The 20,836-nt window shown below is 39.8% G+C and overlaps 1 protein-coding gene and 1 long non-coding RNA gene across 9 annotated transcripts in view; one reads left to right on the top strand and one right to left on the bottom strand.

Moving 5' to 3' along the window:
• The window catches only part of caskin1 (CASK interacting protein 1), a 339,666-nt gene that overhangs the window by 40,870 nt on the left and 277,960 nt on the right, over positions 1–20,836 (bottom strand). For 5 of the 6 annotated variants that reach the window (XM_061973687.2, XM_061973688.2, XM_061973685.2 and 2 more), the window contains 2 exons: positions 16,705–16,817; positions 3,232–3,342 (listed from right to left, as the gene is read on the bottom strand). In XM_061973687.2, the coding sequence (XP_061829671.1) occupies positions 3,232–3,342; positions 16,705–16,817 (224 nt within the window). The remainder of the gene's footprint in view (positions 1–3,231; positions 3,343–16,704; positions 16,818–20,836) is intronic. The other variant, XM_061973686.2, reaches the window with a different exon arrangement.
• Positions 1–20,836, top strand: part of LOC140679716 (uncharacterized) — a 196,952-nt gene that overhangs the window by 37,684 nt on the left and 138,432 nt on the right. For 2 of the 3 annotated variants that reach the window (XR_012051092.1, XR_012051090.1), the window contains exon 2: positions 208–317. This is a non-coding gene — a long non-coding RNA (uncharacterized lncRNA). Of the gene's footprint in view, positions 1–207; positions 318–11,298; positions 11,386–20,836 lie in introns of those variants that run through there. The other variant, XR_012051091.1, reaches the window with a different exon arrangement.

Consider the following 20,836-nt stretch of genomic DNA (forward strand, 5'->3'; position numbering starts at 1 on the left):
GGAGAGCCTCTGAATTTCGGGAGTCTCCTGGAAAATCCGGGAGGGTTGGCAAGTATGAATATAACACAAAGCTGTTTTGTATATTAGCATATATTGACCCTTTTGCAGATTTAGTGTACAAAATGTGTCAGCATACTTTCATTTACTGAACACGTAGAACAAGTTTGGACCCGCCTGCTGAGCCGTTTCTTTCCTTTTTCTTTACAGAAGGAAAGGTTGTGTTTTTGCATCTCCCGGTGAGAATCCTGCGTGTGACTAAAGCATTAAGGAGTGGGACTATCCAGGACAAGCTGTGGTGTGCTTGAAACAACCACCAGGTAACATCTGTGAGCAGATAATACTGTATCATCTCTTTCTCTTCCGGACCTAACAGGCCTTAATCAGGTCGGGACAGCATAATTATCTCACGCTTTAATTGACACTATATTGAACACAAAAATAAAAATAGCATTTGTTGCCTGTTACGGCTTCTTAAAATTAGACTTAACACTAAAATATAATCATATAAATCCTCCAGAAATGTTGTTTACATTTTTGTGTTACTCCTTATATCAACTACACTTACGTTTATTGTGTTGAAAAATTAAAGTTAAAATTCACACTTTAGTTCAAAGTGCATTGGAGGACTTTGAGGTCTTTTTCAACTAAAAAATACCGTAATGGCGGCCATAATGTAAATAGATATATATTAAAAAAAACAAAAAAAAACAAGCAAACACACTGAATAGGTGTGTTATTGTTTGTGCTATGGCGCCATCACACTGAAATGACATGTAGTGCAGACTAACACTCAGCAATCTGCACAAGGAAACCATTGGCACTAAATAACAATTACACAATAACAAACAATTACACAGTAAATAACAATTACACAATAACAAACAATGACACAATAAATAACAATTACACAATAACAAACAATTACTTGATGCTTAATTTGACTTGTCAATCAAAGAATCTGCATCCAAAACTTGTTCACAGTAATTGATCTGACCAACAAGAACATGTTCCTAATGTACCACTTCCACTTTGGACCCAGTAAGAAAACAAAGCCTTCATTTAGAACACAGGTGTCAAACTTAAAGCTGGCCCGACATCATTTCATGTGGCTTGCCGCCACATTTAAATGTGGACCTGCACTTCATTTTAAAATGGCCGATACCATAATTTTAATGGGCACGCCACATACATTATGTGTTATGTGGTCTGCCACATCATTGTAATGTGGACCTGCACTTCATTTTAATGAGGCCCATCCCATAATTTTAATGGGCACGCTACACAATTTTAATATGGTCCACCATTTCATTCATGTGACCAGCTATATCTTTTAATGTGGCCATATATATATTTTTTAAATGGCCAGCCATATTTTTTTAAGTGGCCCGCCACGTCCTAATGTGACCCTGCACTTTAATGTGGTTCGCCACTTTATTGAATGTGGCCAGGTATATTTTTTTTTATGTGGCTTGCCACATCTTTTTAATGTGGACTATGACATCATTCTAATGTGGATCTGCACTTCATTTTAAAATGGCCCATCTCATAATTTTAATGGGCAAGCTACATAATTCCAATGCGGCCAGCCACAACTTTTTATGCGGCCAGCCAGATCTTTTTATGTAGCCAGCCAAATATTTTTAAGGTGGCTTGCTACAACATTTTAATGTGGTCCGCCACGTTACTGAATGTGGCCAGCTATATATTTTTATATAGCCAGCCACATTTTTCAAAGTGACCCGCCACATCTTTTTAATGTGGACCTGCACTTAATTTTAATGTGGCCCATCCCATAATTTGAACGGGCACGCTACATAATTCTAATGCGGCCAGCCATATCTTTTTATGCGGCCAGCCATATCTTTTTACACGGCCAGCCACATCTTTTTATGCGGCCAGCCACATCTTTTTATGCGGCCAGCTAGGTCTTTTTACACTGCCAGCCACATCTTTTTAATGTGGACCGCCACTTTACTGTACGTGGCCAGCTGTATGTTTTTATATAGCCAGCAACATTTTTCAAAGTTGCCCGCCACGTCTTTTTAACGTGGAACTGCACTTCATTTTAACGTGGCAATTCCAATGCGGCCAGCCACATCTTTTTTAACGTGGACAACCACAACTTTTAAGCGGCCTGCCACATCTTTTTAATGTGGACTACGACATAATTCTAATGTGGACCTGCACTTCATTTTAAAGTGGCCCATCTCATAATTTTAATGGGCACACTACATAATTCCAATGCAGCCAGCCACATCTTTTTTAAAGTTGCCAACCACAACTTTTTATGCGGCCAGCCAGATCTTTTTATGTAGCCAGCCACATCTTTTTAAGGCTACAACATTTTAACGTGGTCCGCCGCTTAACTAAATGTGGCCAGCTGTATTTTTTTTTATAGAGCCAGCCACATCTTTTTAACGTGGACCTGCACTTCATTTTAACGTGGCCCATCCCATAATTTTAATGGGCACGCTACATAATTCTAATGCAGCCAGCCATATCTTTTTATGCGGCCAGCCATGACTTTTTACACCGCCAGCCATATCTTTTTATGCGGCCAGCCATATCTTTTTATGCGGCCAGCCATATCTTTTTATGCGGCCAGCCATATCTTTTTATGCGGCAGCCATATCTTTTTATGCGGCCAGCCATATCTTTTTAAGGTAGTCCGCCACTTCACTGAACGTGGCCAGCTATATTTTTTTATATAGCCAGCCACATTTTTTAAAAGTGGCCTGCCACATGTGTTTAAGATGGACCTGCACTTCATTTTAATGTGGCCCATCCCATAATTTTAATGGGCACGCTACATAATTCTTGGATGTCATTAAAAATAAACACTTTAATATGTGTTTGCCATCTTGACATAAGATTTTAAAGCAAGTTATCCATCAATCTGTAACAAATATAATACTCAAAAACAGCCATTGTACGTTTACATTCATATAATTACTGTTACATGTGGCCCATAAGCAGACTCCTGAATCTGACAAGTCGGCATGCAGGCTCGGTGGCAGTCTTGTGCGTCGTAGGAAACAGTTTGCTGCTTACAGAAGGTGACTACAGACTTGCAGGGGTGACAAGTGAACAGGGAACACCAGGACAGGAACAACCGTGATAATTTTTAGGAAATTATCTTTCCCACCCCGCATGCATGCACAAATCACATCTGTGCGCACTAGGTTAGGTCTCCGTTGTGCTGGTCAGAGGTGCCCGGGACCAGTGCCTTACCTCCGGGGTCATTCGGCTAATGGTGGGCAAGTCATACCCGGCGCCCAAGAAGTTTGGAGCGTAGACCTGCAGCTGAAAGTCGCTCAGCCATTGGACAACGGCCTCTGAGCTCTACAGGAGAGGAGACAGGAGGGCAATGCTGTCACTGGTTTCCATGGCAGCCACCATCTTGGTGCCACCAAGAACTGTCTTGAAACCAAGTCTGTCTGTAGCCAACATAGCAACAATTAGGGAATACAAGGAAGACTCATTCATCTCTATGAATGTTCTGAACTCCTGTTTCAACGCCACTCTCTTTGATCAGATTATAGCTAGTGCGCTACGACACCCTTTTCTCGCATGGTTGGATGTTGGAGTTGCGCCATACAGACGATATAAATGATATAATTATGACTAGGGATGTCCCGATCCAGGTTTTTGCACTTCCGATCCGATACCGATATTGTTTTTGCATTTCCGATCCGATACCGATACTGACCGATACCGATACTGGCCTATCCGAGCATGTATTAAAGTTTAAAGTTATTTATCCTACTTAGTTGTCAGAATCATGTTGAAAAGGGTTTTAGTACTCTTGATAACAACTAGCCAGCTGAATTAGGGGAGTTTGAATAATACACAATGGTTGGTAACAAGAAACTGACCTGTTTATTCAAGGATAAACACAAAATAGACAAAATTATACATGACAAACAGAAATGGCATCATTGAACTAGGGCTGGGCGATATGGCCTTTTTTTAATATTGAGATATTTTAAGGCCATATTGCGATACACAATATATATCTCGATATTTTGCCTTAGCCTTGAATGAACACTTGATGCATATAATCACAGTAGTATGATGATTCTATGTGTTTTGATTGATTGATTGAGACTTTTATTAGTAGGTTGCACAGTGAAGTACATATTCCGTACAATTGACCACTAAATGGTAACACCCGAATAAGTTTTTCAACTTGTTGAAGTCGGGGTCCACTTAAATTGATTCATGATACAGATATATACTATCAGATATATACTATCATCATAATACAGTCATCACACAAGATAATCACATTGAATTATTTACATTATTTATAATGCGGGGTGTGGAGGGGGGCGCCGGATGTAAGTGTCAAAAAGACAGCCAAAAGAGTTTGATATGAGAATAAATCTAAAGTTAAAATATAGGGTAGAAATGCACCCATTTGCAGGAAATGTAGTCTTGATTTTCAAAATTTTCTTTCAAGGCTTGCATGTCTACATTAAAACATTCTTCTTCATACTGCATTAATATATGCTACTTTTAAACTTTCATGCAGAGAAGGAAATCACAACTAAAAAAATCACAAATTTTTTCATACGGTGTTGATGTGGACATTTTTGCCTCGGCATTTTGATGGTGTGGACGTGTGGCACCGAATGGAGATAAGCGTCTCGACAGACGTCACAATATTTGAACAATGATGACGAAAACTGTTTTCTCTGTCGTGTCCGTGTGTCGAAAATTGTTATGCGCTTATTTTTTTATTTGATTTTGTGCGTGGCATAGATTTGCTATGCGCAGAGGACGCTTAAACAGTGCGCAATTGCACAGGCGAGCACCTTAGAGGGAGCGTTGCTCGCACGGCTGCGCTAGCATCACAGCTAACGTTAGCCATGCTGCTACCTCTCTGCTGGGAGAGGGCATATACGTATGTGACGTATGACGTGACAGTATGTGACGTATGACGTGACAGTATGTGACGTGTGTAAGAAGGTGCACTTGCTGTCTGTGAGAGGGAGACACAGGAAAGAGTGAGAAGAGCCTGTCGTGTAATGCCAGCAGCTAAAAGCAACTGCGTGAGAATTCACAGACATGTGGATGTGTTGAAGGTGTGCTGGAAAATGCGGAACGAAAATTAGGGAGCAGCAGAAAAGTGGAATGTATTATTTAAATCGGTGCGTTGGAAAACACGGACCGGAGTTTTTTTTTAAACTGGATCTGGATCGGCATTTTCCCATGCCTTGCCGATACGCAATTTTTGGCAAATATCGGCAGCCGATCCGATCCAAATATCGTATCGGGACATCCCTAATTATGACCTCCTTCTGAGTCAGCACTACGTTTCTTACAAGTACTGTTATCACCGGAGGACGAGGAATAGCTAAACATGCTGCGCCACACACTGTAGGAGTATATGCTAACCGTTTAGGTAGTGCTCTTGGATGTAGGATATAACCCCATCCTAGTGTCAGTATGGATGGGGTTTTTTCGCATTCGAACCGATACGGTACCAATTCCCGGTACCTGGTAATTGATACCAGTACTCAACGGTACTAAGTTTCGGTACATTTGTGAGCTAATAAATATTGTTTTTAATTATAACATTTCAAAATGAACTGATTATGATCATTTATGTCTAGTTGTTGTATCGTGTCTTATAATAACATTTCTGAGTCAATTTCTTTGTTGGCATTGAAAATTGCATCTCTACCTAGAGGCGGTTTGGCCGAGTCCGCTCTCAGTGCCGCTGGAGTGTAACGATATGAAAATGTTGCATCCCGATTTTTGTGACCAACATTTTTAACGGTTAAGCTTTTATTACTCTAAATATTGGTTTGTACTAAAGCGCTTTATTGCATTTAAATGAAAAGTGCTTTGCAAATAAAATCTGGTGGGCCTTCCACTATTTGGTTGTCCTACCCTTTTCAGCTGTCTTTTAACGCCCCGTAAAATCTCCCCCGTCGCGTATTTCTTGGATGGATCATTCAATATCTTAGTTACTCAGACAGTAATGCATTTATATAAGTTTAGATTGAGGTATGGCGTTTCTTAATAAGGAAAGACGTTAATATATTTTGTTTTCATGTTAGCATTTAAGCTAGCAAGGTAGCACTGGCCAGTCCGTGAGTTTAGCAATTTGTTTTTTGATCGTTTTAATTGAAATCACATTATTATCATTTATCGTTACATCCCTAGTTAGAGCCGGAGTTTGCAACTAGATGACACTACAGTAATTCGATTGATATTTCTTTACTAATAATAAATTATTTTGTCGTTTTTGTTATTGTTTACAAACTCAGTAAATAATTCCCTGGACTTTAAGAGCAAAAACCAGCAGATGACATGGCACCCCAAACCATCACCCAACCATGCAAATTTTGCATTTCCTTTGGAAATCGAGGTCCCAGAGTCTGGAGGAAGACAGGAGAGGCACAGGATCCACGTTGCCTGAAGTCTAGTGTAAAGTTTCCACCATCAGTGATGGTTTGGGGTGCCATGTCATCTGCTGGTGTCGGTCCACTCTGTTTCCTGAGATCCAGGGTCAACGCAGCCGTCTACCAGCAAGTTTTAGAGCACTTCATGCTTCCTGCTGCTGACCTGCTCTATGGAGATGGAGATTTCAAGTTCCAACAGGACTTGGCGCCTGCACACAGCGCAAAATCTACCCGTGCCTGGTTTACGGACCATGGTATTTCTGTTCTAAATTGGCCCGCCAACTCCCCTGACCTTAGCCCCATAGAAAATCTGTGGGGTATTGTGAAAAGGAAGATGCAGAATGCCAGACCCAAAAACGCAGAAGAGTTGAAGGCCACTATCAGAGCAACCTGGGCTCTCATAACACCTGAGCAGTGCCAGAAACTCTTCGACTCCATGCCACGCCGCATTAACGCAGTAATTGAGGCAAAAGGAGCTCCAACCAAGTATTGAGTATTGTACATGCTCATATTTTTCATTTTCATACTTTTCAGTTGGCCAACATTTCTAAAAATCCCTTTTTTGTATTAGCCTTAAGTAATATTCTAATTTTGTGACACACGGAATTTTGGATTTTCATTTGTTGCCACTTCAAATCATCAAAATTAAATGAAATAAACATTTGAATGCATCAGTCTGTGTGCAATGAATAAATATAATGTACAAGTTACACCTTTTGAATGCAATTACTGAAATAAATCAAGTTTTTCAAAATATTCTAATTTACTGGCTTTTACCTGTACATATGGAAAATGGGAGGACTTTTTTGACTGCCCGTTGCCGTGGGATGCTATATTCAAACTAATCTATAAAACTACTATTGATGTGCAAAATCGTTATTTTCAAATTAAAATTATTTATAACTTCTTACCCACGGGGAAAATGTTAAAATTATGGAATATGACAGAGTCAGATGACTGCCGATTTTGTTGTCAGGAGTCTGAATCCACCCTGCATTTGTTTTGGTATTGTCATATTGTGTCTTCGTTTTGGGTGTAAGTTTAAAAAATGTGTTTAAGGATTGGTTTGTTTATGAAGCTTGATGTGGTTTCTGTTATTTTGGGAGAGTTCATTGACAATCATGATTTAATCAATTTAATTATAGTACTCGGTAAAAGATTTATTTTTAAGGCCAAAAACAGATATTCACTTAGTATTACTTTCTTTAAAACATTTATTCAGTATTTTTTAACTTTAGAAAGTTATATGGTTGAAAATGATAATGATGCCAAAAAACATAAAAAAAGATGGGAAGTCCTCAAAGGCTTATGATGAAAGTGTAATTATGTTTATAGATTATATGCTATCTATTGTTGTGTTCCCTAATTTTGAGTGACCTGAACATAATCTGGACTGTACATACATTTTATTTTATTTTTTTCTCAGTGTACTTGAATGAAGGTGTGTGTTGCTGAACCCGACTTGGACATTATCTGGACTGGACCTGGTTTTAAAAACCCTTTAAACAAATCTCATTTCATTTACAACCTGGTCTGGTGAAGATAGGGTCCTTTTTTCTTTTCTTTTTTTTTTAAATAAGATAAATAAATATTTTCTTGGATAAAAAAGAAAGTAAAACAATATCAAAATAATTACATAAAAAAAGAAATAGTAATTAAATGAAAATGTTAGTGGACCAGCAGCACATACAATCAAGTGTGCTTCAGGGACTGTGTCCCTTGCAGAAGTGTTGTCCATGTTGTGGGAACCAGAATATTGGTACCAGAAAGAAACAACCCCTTTTGTGTGAGTGGGTGTGTATGAGTGTGAATGGGGGAGGGAGTTTTTTTTTTTTTGGGTTGATGCACTAGTTCAGGGGTCGGCAACCCGCGGCTCCGGAGCCGCATGCGGCTCTTTGATCACTCTGATGCGGCTCAGCAGCTTACTTGCTGAACCCACCAATTTTCCCGTGAGACTTCCGGATTTCAGTGCCTCTCGCAGAAAACTCCCGGGACTAATATTCACCGATTTTCACCCTTACGGCTATAATAAGGGCGTGCCATGATGGTAGAACATTTAGCGCCCTCTACAATCTGTATTAACAGAGTGCCAGCCCAACACTTGTTATACAATATACATCTTTTGCTTGCACACGTACGTGACAGCAAGGCATACTTGGTCAATAGCCACACAGGTTACACTGACGGTGGTCATATAAAACAACTTTAACACTCTTACTAATAACGCGCCACACTTTGAACCAAAACCAAACAAAAATGCCTAACACATTTCGGGAGAACATCTGCACCTTAACACAACATAAACACAACAGCACAAACACCCAGAATCCCATGCAGCCCTGACTCTTCCGGGCTACATTATACACCCCTGCTACCACCAAACCCCGCCCCCACCCCAACCCTGCTCCCTCACACATCAACCCCCCCCCCCCTGTGCGTCGGTTGAGGTGGGCGGGATTTGGTAGCGGGGGGTGTATAATGTATCCCGGAAGAGTTAGGGCTTCATGGGATTCTGGGTATTTGTCCTGTTGTGTTTATGTTGTGTTACGGTGCAGATGTTCTCCCGAAATTTGTTTGTCATTCTTGTTTGGTGTGGGTTCACAGTGTGGCGCATTATTAGTAAGAGTGTTAAAGTTTTCTTTTTATACAGCCACCGTCAGTGTGAGCTGTGTGGTTGTTGACCAAGTATGCATTGCTGTTACCAACGTGAGCAAATTTGAAGCCCCATACAACGTGTGGCTGATCAGGCACGCTGACTGTAGTGGGTGCTATATGCTGTACCATCACGGCACGCATGACGCTGACAAGCGCCATTCAATTAAAACCCGCGTGCCGCACCAGCTTTCAAATTCCACATAAAGGTGTGGGCAGTGTGTCTGAGACCCCTAGTTATCCATAGCACAAAGCAACTGTTATACATAGCACAAAGCAAAAAAAACAACTTTGTATGCAGTGTTATTTCATTTAAAATTTCAAAAAAATTTTGCGGCTCCCATTGTTTTCTATAATTTGTGAAACTGGTTAAAATGGCTCTTTGACTGGTAAAGGTTGCCGACCCCTGCACTAGTTGAAAGTGTATTGTGTGTTTTTTCTATGTTGATTTAAAAAAAAAACCAAAAAAACAAAAAAAACAAAAGCAGTACTATCCACTACTCATTGTGATCATTTCTGCGCTCAAAGTCCTGCTGTGTCCAGAAAATTGCTCTCTGAATTTGGTAAATATTAAAAAAACAACATAAAATAGGTTTTCAGGAAATAAAAATATCAATCTAATTTTTCCGGTATCGACTATTTACTGATATTACCTTTGATGTCAACACCACCAATTTAGGCATCGATCTTTTGTGTTGTGTACTGACTGTGACAACGCTGAAAAACCAACAGTACTCTTATTTTGTTAACTTCCTGTATTAGCTGCTTACTTTCTGCTTCCGTCTACACTTCAATTTTACTAAGCACTTATTTTGTCTGTAGTTTCAAGCTATCTTGATGGCTATCCATCTCCATCCATGTTTGCTCTTGGTGTGTAACATGGCCTCCCTACTTGAAAATGATACTTAGGATGCTAAGAAATTCAGTTAATTTGCAGAAATGGAGGTGGTTATTATTAACTTGGGGGAGCGGTGTATGGAGACACATAATTAGTGCTGCTAGCCACTTATCAGCCGGGGGACCAACACTAACGGGATCAGCATTTGTGATCGCAATCACATACTTTTTCACCAACAATCGTCCGATACTGATCGATTGGCACAGCCCTAGTGTAAATAAAACCATGTTAAAACAGTAAATTAGCCAGTAGATTAACAATAGTTTAGACACAACAATACAAATGGAAATGAGGCGATTTCTTACCGCACACGTCAACCGCTAAATTATGAGCCTTTGTAACCTGTTTTGAAAAGGTGCTATTATCATTCATACACCAAATAATATTTCATCGTCGCAAGAGGGCTGCAATATATATCGCAGTTAGGCCTGTCAAGATTAACGAGTTACCGTATTTTTCGGACTAAAAGTCGCAGGTTTTTTCATAGTTTGGTGCGACTTATACTCAGGAGCGACTTATGTGTGAAATGATTAACACATTACCGTAAAATATCAAATAATATTATTTATCTCATTCACGTAAGAGACTAGACGTATAAGATTTCATGGGATTTAGCGATTAGGAGTGACAGATTGTTTGGTAAACGTATAGCATGTTCTATATGTTATAGTTATTTGAATGACTCTTACCATAATATGTTACGTTAACATACCAGGCACGTTCTCAGTTGGTTATTTATGCCTCATATAACGTACACTTATTCAGCCTGTTGTTCACTATTCTTTATTTATTTTAAATTGCCTTTCAAAAGTCTATTCTTGGTGTTGGCTTTTATCAAATAAATTTCCCCCAAAAATGCGACTTATATATGTTTTTTTCCTTCTTTATTATGCATTTTCGGCCGGTGCGACTTATACTTCGGAGCGACTTGTAGTCCGAAAAATACGGTAACTCATGTGATTAATCACACCAAAGATGCAAAGTCAGCATTTCACTGTGATTATTCGCAGGACTGACTTGACGGGTTTTGTATGCTGGACTGCAGGGATGTCCAAAGTGCGGCCCGGGGGACATTTTCAGCCCACAGCTTAATTTTTATTGGCCCTCTGGATTTTATGAAAACTTAAAATATTATTAGATATGACACAAATCTGCTTGGTCCAATACAACACAAAGCTGTTTTGTATATTAGCATGTATTGACCTTTTTGCACATTTAGTGTACGAAATGTGTAAAAGTAGCCTCAGCATGCTTTCATTTACTGAACATGTAGAAAAAGTTTGGACCCGCCTGCTGAGCCGTTTCTTTCTTTTTCTTTACAGTAGGAAAGGTTGTGTTTTTGCTTCGTTCCTATGAGAATCCTGCGCCTGACTAAAGCATTAAGGAGTGGCACTATCCAGGGCCAGCTGAAACAACCACCAGGTAACATCTGTGAGCAGATAATACTGTATCATCTCTTTCTCTTTCGGACCTAACAGGCCTTGTCAGGTCAGGAGTGCATAATTATCTCACGCTTTAATTGGCACTATATTGAACACAAAAATAAAAATAGCATTTGTTGCCTGTTACCGCATCCTAAAATTAGACTTAACCATAAAATATAATCATATAAATGTTATATTGTTTACATATTTGTGTTACTCCTTATATCAGCTACACTTAAAGTTTATTTTCTTGAAAAATTTTAAGTTAAAATTCACACTTTAGTTTTAAAATCAGTGGTGTTCCCCTAACACAGGGGTGTTCAAAGTGCATTGGAGGCCTTTGAGGTCTTTTTAAACTAGTAATACCGTAAGTCCCGGATTATCAACCTAGGCTTTGAACCATGCGGCTTATAAAACGGTGCGGCTAATTCATGGATTCTTCTTTGCTGGCAGTTATAATGTAAATAGAATAATCCAAGTAACATCTGTGAGCAGATAATACTGTATCATCTCTTTCTCTTTCGGACCTAACAGGCCTTGTCAGGTCGGGAGTGCATAATTATCTCACGCTTTAATTGGCACTATATTGAACACAAAAATAAAAATAGCATTTGTTGCCTGTTTCCGCTTCCTAAAATTAGACTTAACCATAAAATATAATCACATAAATGTTATATTGTTTACATATTTGTGTTACTCCTTATATCAGCTACACTTAAAGTTTATTTTCTTGAAAAATTTTAAGTTAAAATTCACACTTTAGTTTTCAAATCAGTGGTGTTACCCTAACACAGGGGTGTTCAAAGTGCATTGGAGGCCTTTCAGGTCTTTTTAAACTAGTAATACCGTAAATCCCGGATTATCAACCTAGGCTTTGAACCATGCGGTTTATAAAACAGTGCGGCTAATCCATGGATTTTTCTTTGCTGGCGGCTATAATGTAAATAGAATAATATGTAATCATCGCAAGAGGCTGCAATATGTATCGTAGTTAGGGCTGTCAAGATTAAATAGTTAACTCATGTGATTAATCACACAAAAGAAATCGCATTAATCGTGTGCACACTTATATTAATCATGCAATTTATTTTGAGTTTACAAGCTTTTTTACAGCATCCATGGTACGGTCAGAGATCAGATCGATGCATACGTCAGTACAAAAATGAGGGAGGAGAGAGTGCTCACTGGGCAAATTTCACTTCAATAAGCAGCCCGAAAGAACTTTTAGATAAAACTGTTACCAAGTTTTGAGCAAATAAATGACGTTTAAACACGTTCCTGGGTGACATTCTTACAATACAATTACTTTTGTGTACAAATATTGGGGTCTTTTTTTGAGGCACATTTTAATCATGCACTCTTGGTGCATGATTAATCCATATTCCTCTATCTTGGCTTTGAGAAAAGATTTTTCACTGGAAAACAACACTGCTGAGGGCTTCTTGACTGTGAGGGCTTGTACCTCACAGATGGTCCTTAAAACTTGGCACACACTAATATAAACCAACAAAAGTCTTTGCTACAAGAGCACTTTTCAGATACCGTATTTTTCGGATTCTAAGGCCCACTCCACTGTTGATGAACGGGTCTATTTTCATACATAAGGCGCATTAAAAGGGTCATATTATGATTTTTTTCTACATTTAGAACACTTCCTTGTAGTCTGCGTAACCTTTGGTCAAAAGCCTGCATAGATGATGTTTTCCAGCCGCTTTCTGACCGTCTCTTGGCGTTTTGTGGGCGGTCTTAATTACGTGGCTCCACTTCAACAGCGTCTTATCCCCGTCATCTTTGTTGTATCAGTAGCTTCTAGTGCTTCCATAGACAGTCTACTGACAGATATCAGTTAAAACTGTACGTTACTTTGTATTAGAAATGGCAACAGCGGAGGATGAATGCCTCACAACAAGAGGATAGAGAAAAAGAAGGCGCTTATTGGCTACAGTGGCGGACGTGCACAATTTTTCGAGACTTATGCAGAGCCCAAATACACATCAGCAGGTTCCAATAGGTAAGAAAAGTTGGTTTTGCATAATATTGCTAAACAAAACGCCAGATAATGTCTCCTAATAGGTGCCATTTTTTGGGGGGTGTATATTGTAGCGTTCCGGAAGAGTTAGTGCTGCAATGGATTCTGGGTATTTGTTCTGTTGTTTATGTCGTGTTACGGTGCGGATGTTCTCCCGAAATGTGTTTGTCATTCTGGTTTGGTGTGGATTCACAGTATGGCGCATATTTGTAACAGTTTTAAAGTTGTTTATACGGCCACTCTCAGTGTGACCTGTATGGCTGTTGATCAAGTATGCCTTGCATCCACTCATGTGTGTGTAAAAGCCGTATATATTATGAGTGGGCCGGCACGCTGTTTTTATGGAGGAAAAGCGGACGTGACGACAGGTTGTAGAGGACGCTAGGCAGTGCCTTTAAGGCACGCCCCCAATATTGTTGTCCGGGTGGAAATCGGGAGAAATTCGGGAGAATGGTTTATGGCGTCACATTAGTGCCAAAAATCCGAGCGCATAAAAACTGTTATCGCGCGCTGATTCTCCACTTCGTGCCCGCGCGCGACACCCTTTTGCGCGCGCGTGGTGCCTTTTTGCGCGTGCGCGGTGCCTTTCTGTGCGCGCGCGCTGTGCCTTTTTGCGCGCGCGGGGTGCCTTTTTGCGTGTGCGCGGTGCATTTCTGAGCGCGCGACGCCTTTCTGCGCGCTCTCTGTGTACTCCTGGCATCTCTCCTCGCGCTGTCATGTTTCTTTTTGGCACTTTGGGGGCGGGTATGCTTAGACGGCCCCTTCTTTCTGATTGGTCAGGCGAAAAATGCTGAAAAATGCTCAGAGCCAATCAGAAGTATAGCAGGGCGGGTCATCGTTAATATGTATCAAGATTTACGGAGGAAGAAGTGGATAAAAAAAATGTTGCGCGCTGATGAAGGTTATTTCATACCACATAAACACAATACAGGGTAATACAAAATGTGACCCAAATAAATAATAAGACAACAAACACCATAATCACATCTTTCAGCCAGAACTGGTCCACCAGCAATAACATCCAACCATAACATTATTTTATATTTTCACTTCTTCTTGAACATTTGTTTTCTAATTTATGGAATTTCTTTTGATTAAGCCATAAAATTAGTGAAATAATCTTTGAATTTTGTTTTTAAAATGTTAAAAATAGCTTTTAATAATGTATTCTGAAACAGTTTAAAATAATCAGAGAACTGACTAACACTGACCCTACACAACTATGTTGCACAATTAAGTCTTTTTTTTTTAAAGCGAAAGAGGTCATTTCAACAGGTACAGCATCCTATGTCATATCTACATGTAATAAGATTTGGAACAAGGCAAACCGTTTGTAAATTGGTCGAAAATCGAGCAAGTTATGGTAATTTAATTAGTACATGTACCATTGACATCAATGTAATGATTGAGGCCAGCTGTCCGAGGTAAGATGGCTACAACGTTGCTACACTGGAGAATGATTGGTCATGTGAAAAATGCTCAGAGCCAATCAGAAAGGAGGGGCCGTCTAAGCATACCCGCCCCCAAAGTGCCAAAAAGAAACATGACAGCGCGAGGAGAGATGCCAGGAGTACACAGAGAGCGCGCAGAAAGGCGTCGCTGATTCTCCACTTCGTGCGCGCGCGCGACACCCTTTTGCGCGCGCGCGCGCACGAAGTGGAGAATCAGCGCGCGATAACAGTTTTTATGCGCTCGGATTTTGGCACTAATGTGACGCCATAATGGTTGTCCCGGGAGATTTTCGGGAGGGGCACTGAAATTTGGGAGTCTCCCGGGAAAATCGGGAGGGTTGGCAAGTATGATGTATGTTGAAGCACAGTACGTCTGACTACGGTAGCCGCAATGCTCCGACAATCCATCAAGCGGTGCGGCTTCGTAGCTCACCAAAGTCGTACTAAAAAATTTAGACAGATTTTTGAGTGCCGTGTGTAATGTTCTATATTCTCAAAGAAACATCAAAGTTTTGGTCTCGCTTTCTGACGTGTACTTGCTTGCGTCATTTATTGAACAGGCGTCAGTCAACATGCAGTCTACACGTATCTCTTATGGTGTGACTGCCATCTACTGGACACACTTATGTTAACAAAATGTACCAAATAAAATTGCTTTGAGGTTAGTAAGCGCAAACAGAATTGGTAAACTTCCTTGTTTTGTTTAGTTTAGTTCAGTTCAGTTTCATAACATGTAATTGTGGTTCTTTGGTCAAAATGTTGCATAGATTATGTAAGAAAAGTTTGTTTTGTATAATATTGTGAAACAAAACTCCAGATAATAATATGTCTCCCAATAGGTGCCATTGTGGGATCCTTATACACACACACCATAATAATATCTCTTATGTGTGACTGCCATGTGCTGAACACTTACGTTAACAAAATGGACCAAATAAAATTGCTTCGAGGTCGGTGAGCGCAACCTGAATTGGTAAACTTCCTTGTTCTGTTCAGTTTAGTTCAGTTCAATTTCATAACATGTAATTGTGGTTCTTTGGTCAAAATGTTGCATAGATTATGTAAGAAAAGTTTGTTTTGTATAATACTGTGAAACAAAACTCCAGATAATAATATGTCTCCCAATAGGTGCCATTTTGGTATCCTTATACACACACACACCATAATAATATCTCTTATGTGTGACTGCCATGTGCTGAACACTTACGTTAACAAAATGGACCAAATAAAATTGCTTCGAGGTCGGTAAGCGCAACCAGAATTGATACGTACATAAGGCGCACCTGGTTATAAGGTGCACTGTCGGTTTTTGTTTTCCCTATAGTCCGAAAAATATGGTAATTACACAATAACAAGTGACCCTTTAGGCACAGGCACACACACGCACACACACACACACACCACACACACACACACACACACACACACACACACACACACACACACACACACACACACACACACACACACACACACACACACACACACACACACACACACACCAACCTGTTGCTCAGTACAACATGAATATTGCTGCAAAAGAAGAGAATCTGCAACCAAAAAGGAGTGTGTAACAATGGCTTGTTGAGGACGACAGATACAAGAGCAGGACAGACAGGAGTCTCATTCGTGCAGGCACTCAAAGAACTGTCACTCGCACACTCACCGCGTCATGGCCGCATCCGAACACCCGCAGCACTGATGAGGCCAGTTGCGAGAGAAACCTCTGAGTCATCTCGGCGCGTGTGTAAATACTAAAGCGCTACATCGCTACTAACTGTTTGTAGGACAGGAAGACGGTGGAGTGAATCTGTGGTAACATTTGGGACTGTCCTACCTTCCCCTCGCCTGGCGCCTCCCCCTTCCTGTTGACGGTGGCATCATAAGGCGGCGCTTCATGGAGGGGGCACCCTGATAGGCTGGATGTCCGAGAGGAGCTGGCAGAGCCGACTGCGAACGATATCATTGGCAACTTGTATCAAACAACAGCTGATAGACTTGCCTCGCTATAAGTGACATATCGCTGACGGCCAGTCATAATCAGTATTTGACGGGCAGCCTCGCCACCCCCTCCTACATGCCCCGCCTCCACCATCTGTCTGTTAAACAAGTTGAGATGCGGGTGTTTATGTTTGTGCTCCCGCACGTGTGTAGAAAGGACACAATGTGACTTCTTCAAAGAGCAGGAGGATTTTTTAATTTTTATTTTGTGTTCGTTCTCACCTGTTGCACAACACGGTTTCTGCTAATTAAGTTCATTCAAACAAATCCTTCAGCGAGTTACACGCCCACAAAAGCCAATGATGCGCGCGAGGGGTGCTAAAAAAAAAAAATTCGATTCGCATCCAAATCGCGATTTTTTTTTTATTCATTCCGATTCTGAATTGATTCATAATTTTCGAGAATATATTTATTTATTTACTGTGGGAGGAGGGAATTTGCCCATTAATCCATGATCTCTATGTGAGACAAGAACACACGCATATCTTTTCTGTACGTTCTAAATTCATTCACATCCGAATCACAATTATTATTCATCCCAATTCTAAATTGATGCATATCTCTCTCTCTCTCTCTCTATATATATATATATATATATATATATATATATATATGTATATATATATATATATATATGTATGTATATATATATTTTGTATTATTATTTATATATATATATACACACATACATCCATATATATATATATATATATATATATACAGTTGTGCTCATAAGTTTACATACCCTGGGAGAATTTATGATTTCTTGGCCATTCTTCAGAGAATATGAATGATAACACAAAAACCTTTGTTCCACTCATGCTTAATGGTTGTATGAAGCTATTTATTGGCAAACAACTGTGTTTACTCTTTTTAAATCAAAATGACAAAAGAAAGTACCCAAATGACCCTGATCAAAAGTTTACATGCCCCAGTGACTTTGATCTGATAACATGCACAAAAGTTGACACAAACAGGTTTGAATGGCTAATCAAGGTTCCAATCCTCACCTGGGGCCTGTTTGTTTGTAATTAATGTGTGTGTATAAAAGGTCAGTGAGTTTCTGGGCTTCTGACAGACCATTGCATCTTTCATCCAGTGCCGCACAGATGTTTCTGGATTCTGAGTCATGGGGAAGGCAAAATAATTGTCAAAGGATCTGCGAGAAAAGGCAATTGAACTGCATAAAACAGGAAAGGGGTATAAAAAGATATCCAAGGAATTGAGAATGCCAATCAGCAGTGTTCAAACACTGATTAAGAAGTGGAAAATGAGGGATTCGGGTAGACCAGCAAAGAATTCAGCCACAACTGCCCGGAACGTTGTTCGAGATGCAAAGAAAAATCCACAAATAACTTCAGCTGAAAAATTGTGGTGTGGCTGTTTCAAGATGCACAATAAGGAGGCACTTGAAGAAAAATGGGCTGCATGGTCAAGTGGCCAAAAAGTTAAATTTTGGTCTCACCACTCCAAATTACTTTGTTCCAGAAGTTTTGAGGCTTGTCTCTGTGCTGTTTGGCATAATGTAAGCGGGATACTTTGTGACATTTGCGCAGAAATGGCTTTCTTCTGGCGACTCGACCGTGCAGCCCATTTTTCTTCAAGTGCCTCCTTATTGTGCATCTTGAAACAGCCACACCACAATTTTTCAGAGAGTCCTGTAGTGGTCTGTCAGAAGCCCAGAAACTCACTGACCTTTTATACACACACATTAATTACAAACAAACATGTCACAGGTGAGGATTGGAACCTTGATTAGCCATTCAAACCTGTTTGTGTCAACTTTTGTGCATGTTATCAGATCAAAGTCACTGGGGTATGTAAACTTTTGATCAGGGTCATTTGGGTACATTCTTTTGTCATTTTAATTTAAAAAGAGTAAACACAGTTGTTTGCCAATAAATAGCTTCACACAACCATTAAGCATGAGTGGAAGAAAGGTTTTTGTGTTATCATTCATATTATCTGAAGAATGGCCAATAAATCATAAATTCTCCCAGGGTATGTAAACTTATGAGCACGACTGTATAAATATATTTTTTATTTATATATATATATATATATATATATACACATATATACATACGTATGCATATATATATATACACATATATATCCATTTATACATGTGTATATATATATATATATATATATATATATATATATATATGTGTATATATATATATATATATATATGTATATATATGTATGTACACACACACACATTCATCTATATATCCATATATATATACACACATATCCATATATATATATTCATAAATAATTACACATATATACTGTATGTACACACATATATATATATATACATACATATACATGTATACATATATACACATACAGTCAAGAAAATAAGTATTTGAACACCCTGCTATTTTGCAAGTTCTCCCACTTAGAAATCATGGAGGGGTCTGAAATTTTCATGGTAGGTACATGTCCACTGTACGAGACATAACATACAAAGAAAAATCCGGAAATCACAATCTATGATTTTTTAACAATTTATTTGTGTGATACAGCTGAAAATAAGTATTTGAACACCAACATTAATATTTGGTAGAGTAGCCTTTGTTTGCAATTACAGAGGTCAAACGTTTCCTGTAGTTCTTCACCAGGTTTGCACAGACTACAGGAGGGATTTTGGCCCACTCCTCCACACAGACCTTCTCTAGATCAGTCAGGTTTCTGGGCTGCCGCTGAGTAACACAGACTTTCAGCTCCCTCCAAAGATTTTCAATTGGATTTAGGTCTGGAGACTGGCTAGGCCACTCCAGAACCTTGATATGGTTCTTACGAAGCCACTTCTTGGTTTTCCTGGCTGTGTGCTTTGGGTCATTGTCATGTTGGAAGATCCAGCCACGACTCATCTTCAATGATCTGACTGAGGGAAGGAGGTTTTTGGCCAAAATCTCACAATACATGGCTGCAGTCATCCTCTCCTTAATACAGTACAGTCGTCCTGTCCCATGAGCAGAAAAACACCCCCAAAGCATGATGCTACCACCCCCATGCTTCACAGTAGGGATGGTGTTCTTGGGATAGTACGCATCATTCTTCTTCCTCCAAACACGCATAGTGGAATTATGACCGAAAAGGTCAATTTTGGTCTCATCTGTCCACAAAACTTTCTCCCATGACTCCTCTGGATCATCCAAATGGTCATTGGCAAACTTAAGACGGGCCTTAACATGTGCTGGTTCAAGCAGGGGAACCTTCCGTGCCATGCATGATTTCAAACCAAGACGTCTTAGTGTATTACCAACAGTGACCATGGAAACAGTGGTCCCAGCTCTTTTCAGGTCATTGACCAAGTCCTGCCGTGTAGTCCTGGGCTGATTCCTCACCTTTCTTAGCATCATTGAGACCCCACGAGGTGATATCTTGCATGGGGCTCCACTCCGATTGAGATTGACCGTCATGTTTAGCTTCTTCCATTTTCTAATGATTGCTCCAACAGTGGACCTTTTTTCACCAAGCTGCTTGGCAATTTCTCCGTAGTCCTTTCCATCCTTGTGGAGTTGTACAATTTTGTCTCTGGTGTCTTTGGACAGCTCTTTGGTCTTAGCCATGCTGAATGATTGGGTCTTACTGATTGTATGGGTTGGACAGGTGTATTTATGCAGCTAACGACCTCACACAGGTGCATCTGATTCAGGATAATACAGTGGAGTGGAGGAGGACTTTTAAAGGCGGACTAACAGGTCTTTGAGGGTCAGAATTCTAGCTGATAGACAGGTGTTCAAATACTTATTTTCAGCTGTATCACACGAATAAATTGTTAAAAAATCATAGATTGTGATTTCTGATTTTTTCTTTTTATGTTATCTCTCATACAGTAGACATGCACCTACCGTGAAAATTTCAGACCCCTCCATGATTTCGAAGTGGGAGAACTTGCAAAATAGCAGGGTGTTCAAATACTTATTTTCTTGACTGTACATATATACATT

This window comes from Nerophis lumbriciformis, linkage group LG22 (genome assembly GCF_033978685.3).
Source record: "Nerophis lumbriciformis linkage group LG22, RoL_Nlum_v2.1, whole genome shotgun sequence".
NCBI classification, from domain to species: domain Eukaryota; kingdom Metazoa; phylum Chordata; class Actinopteri; order Syngnathiformes; family Syngnathidae; genus Nerophis; species Nerophis lumbriciformis.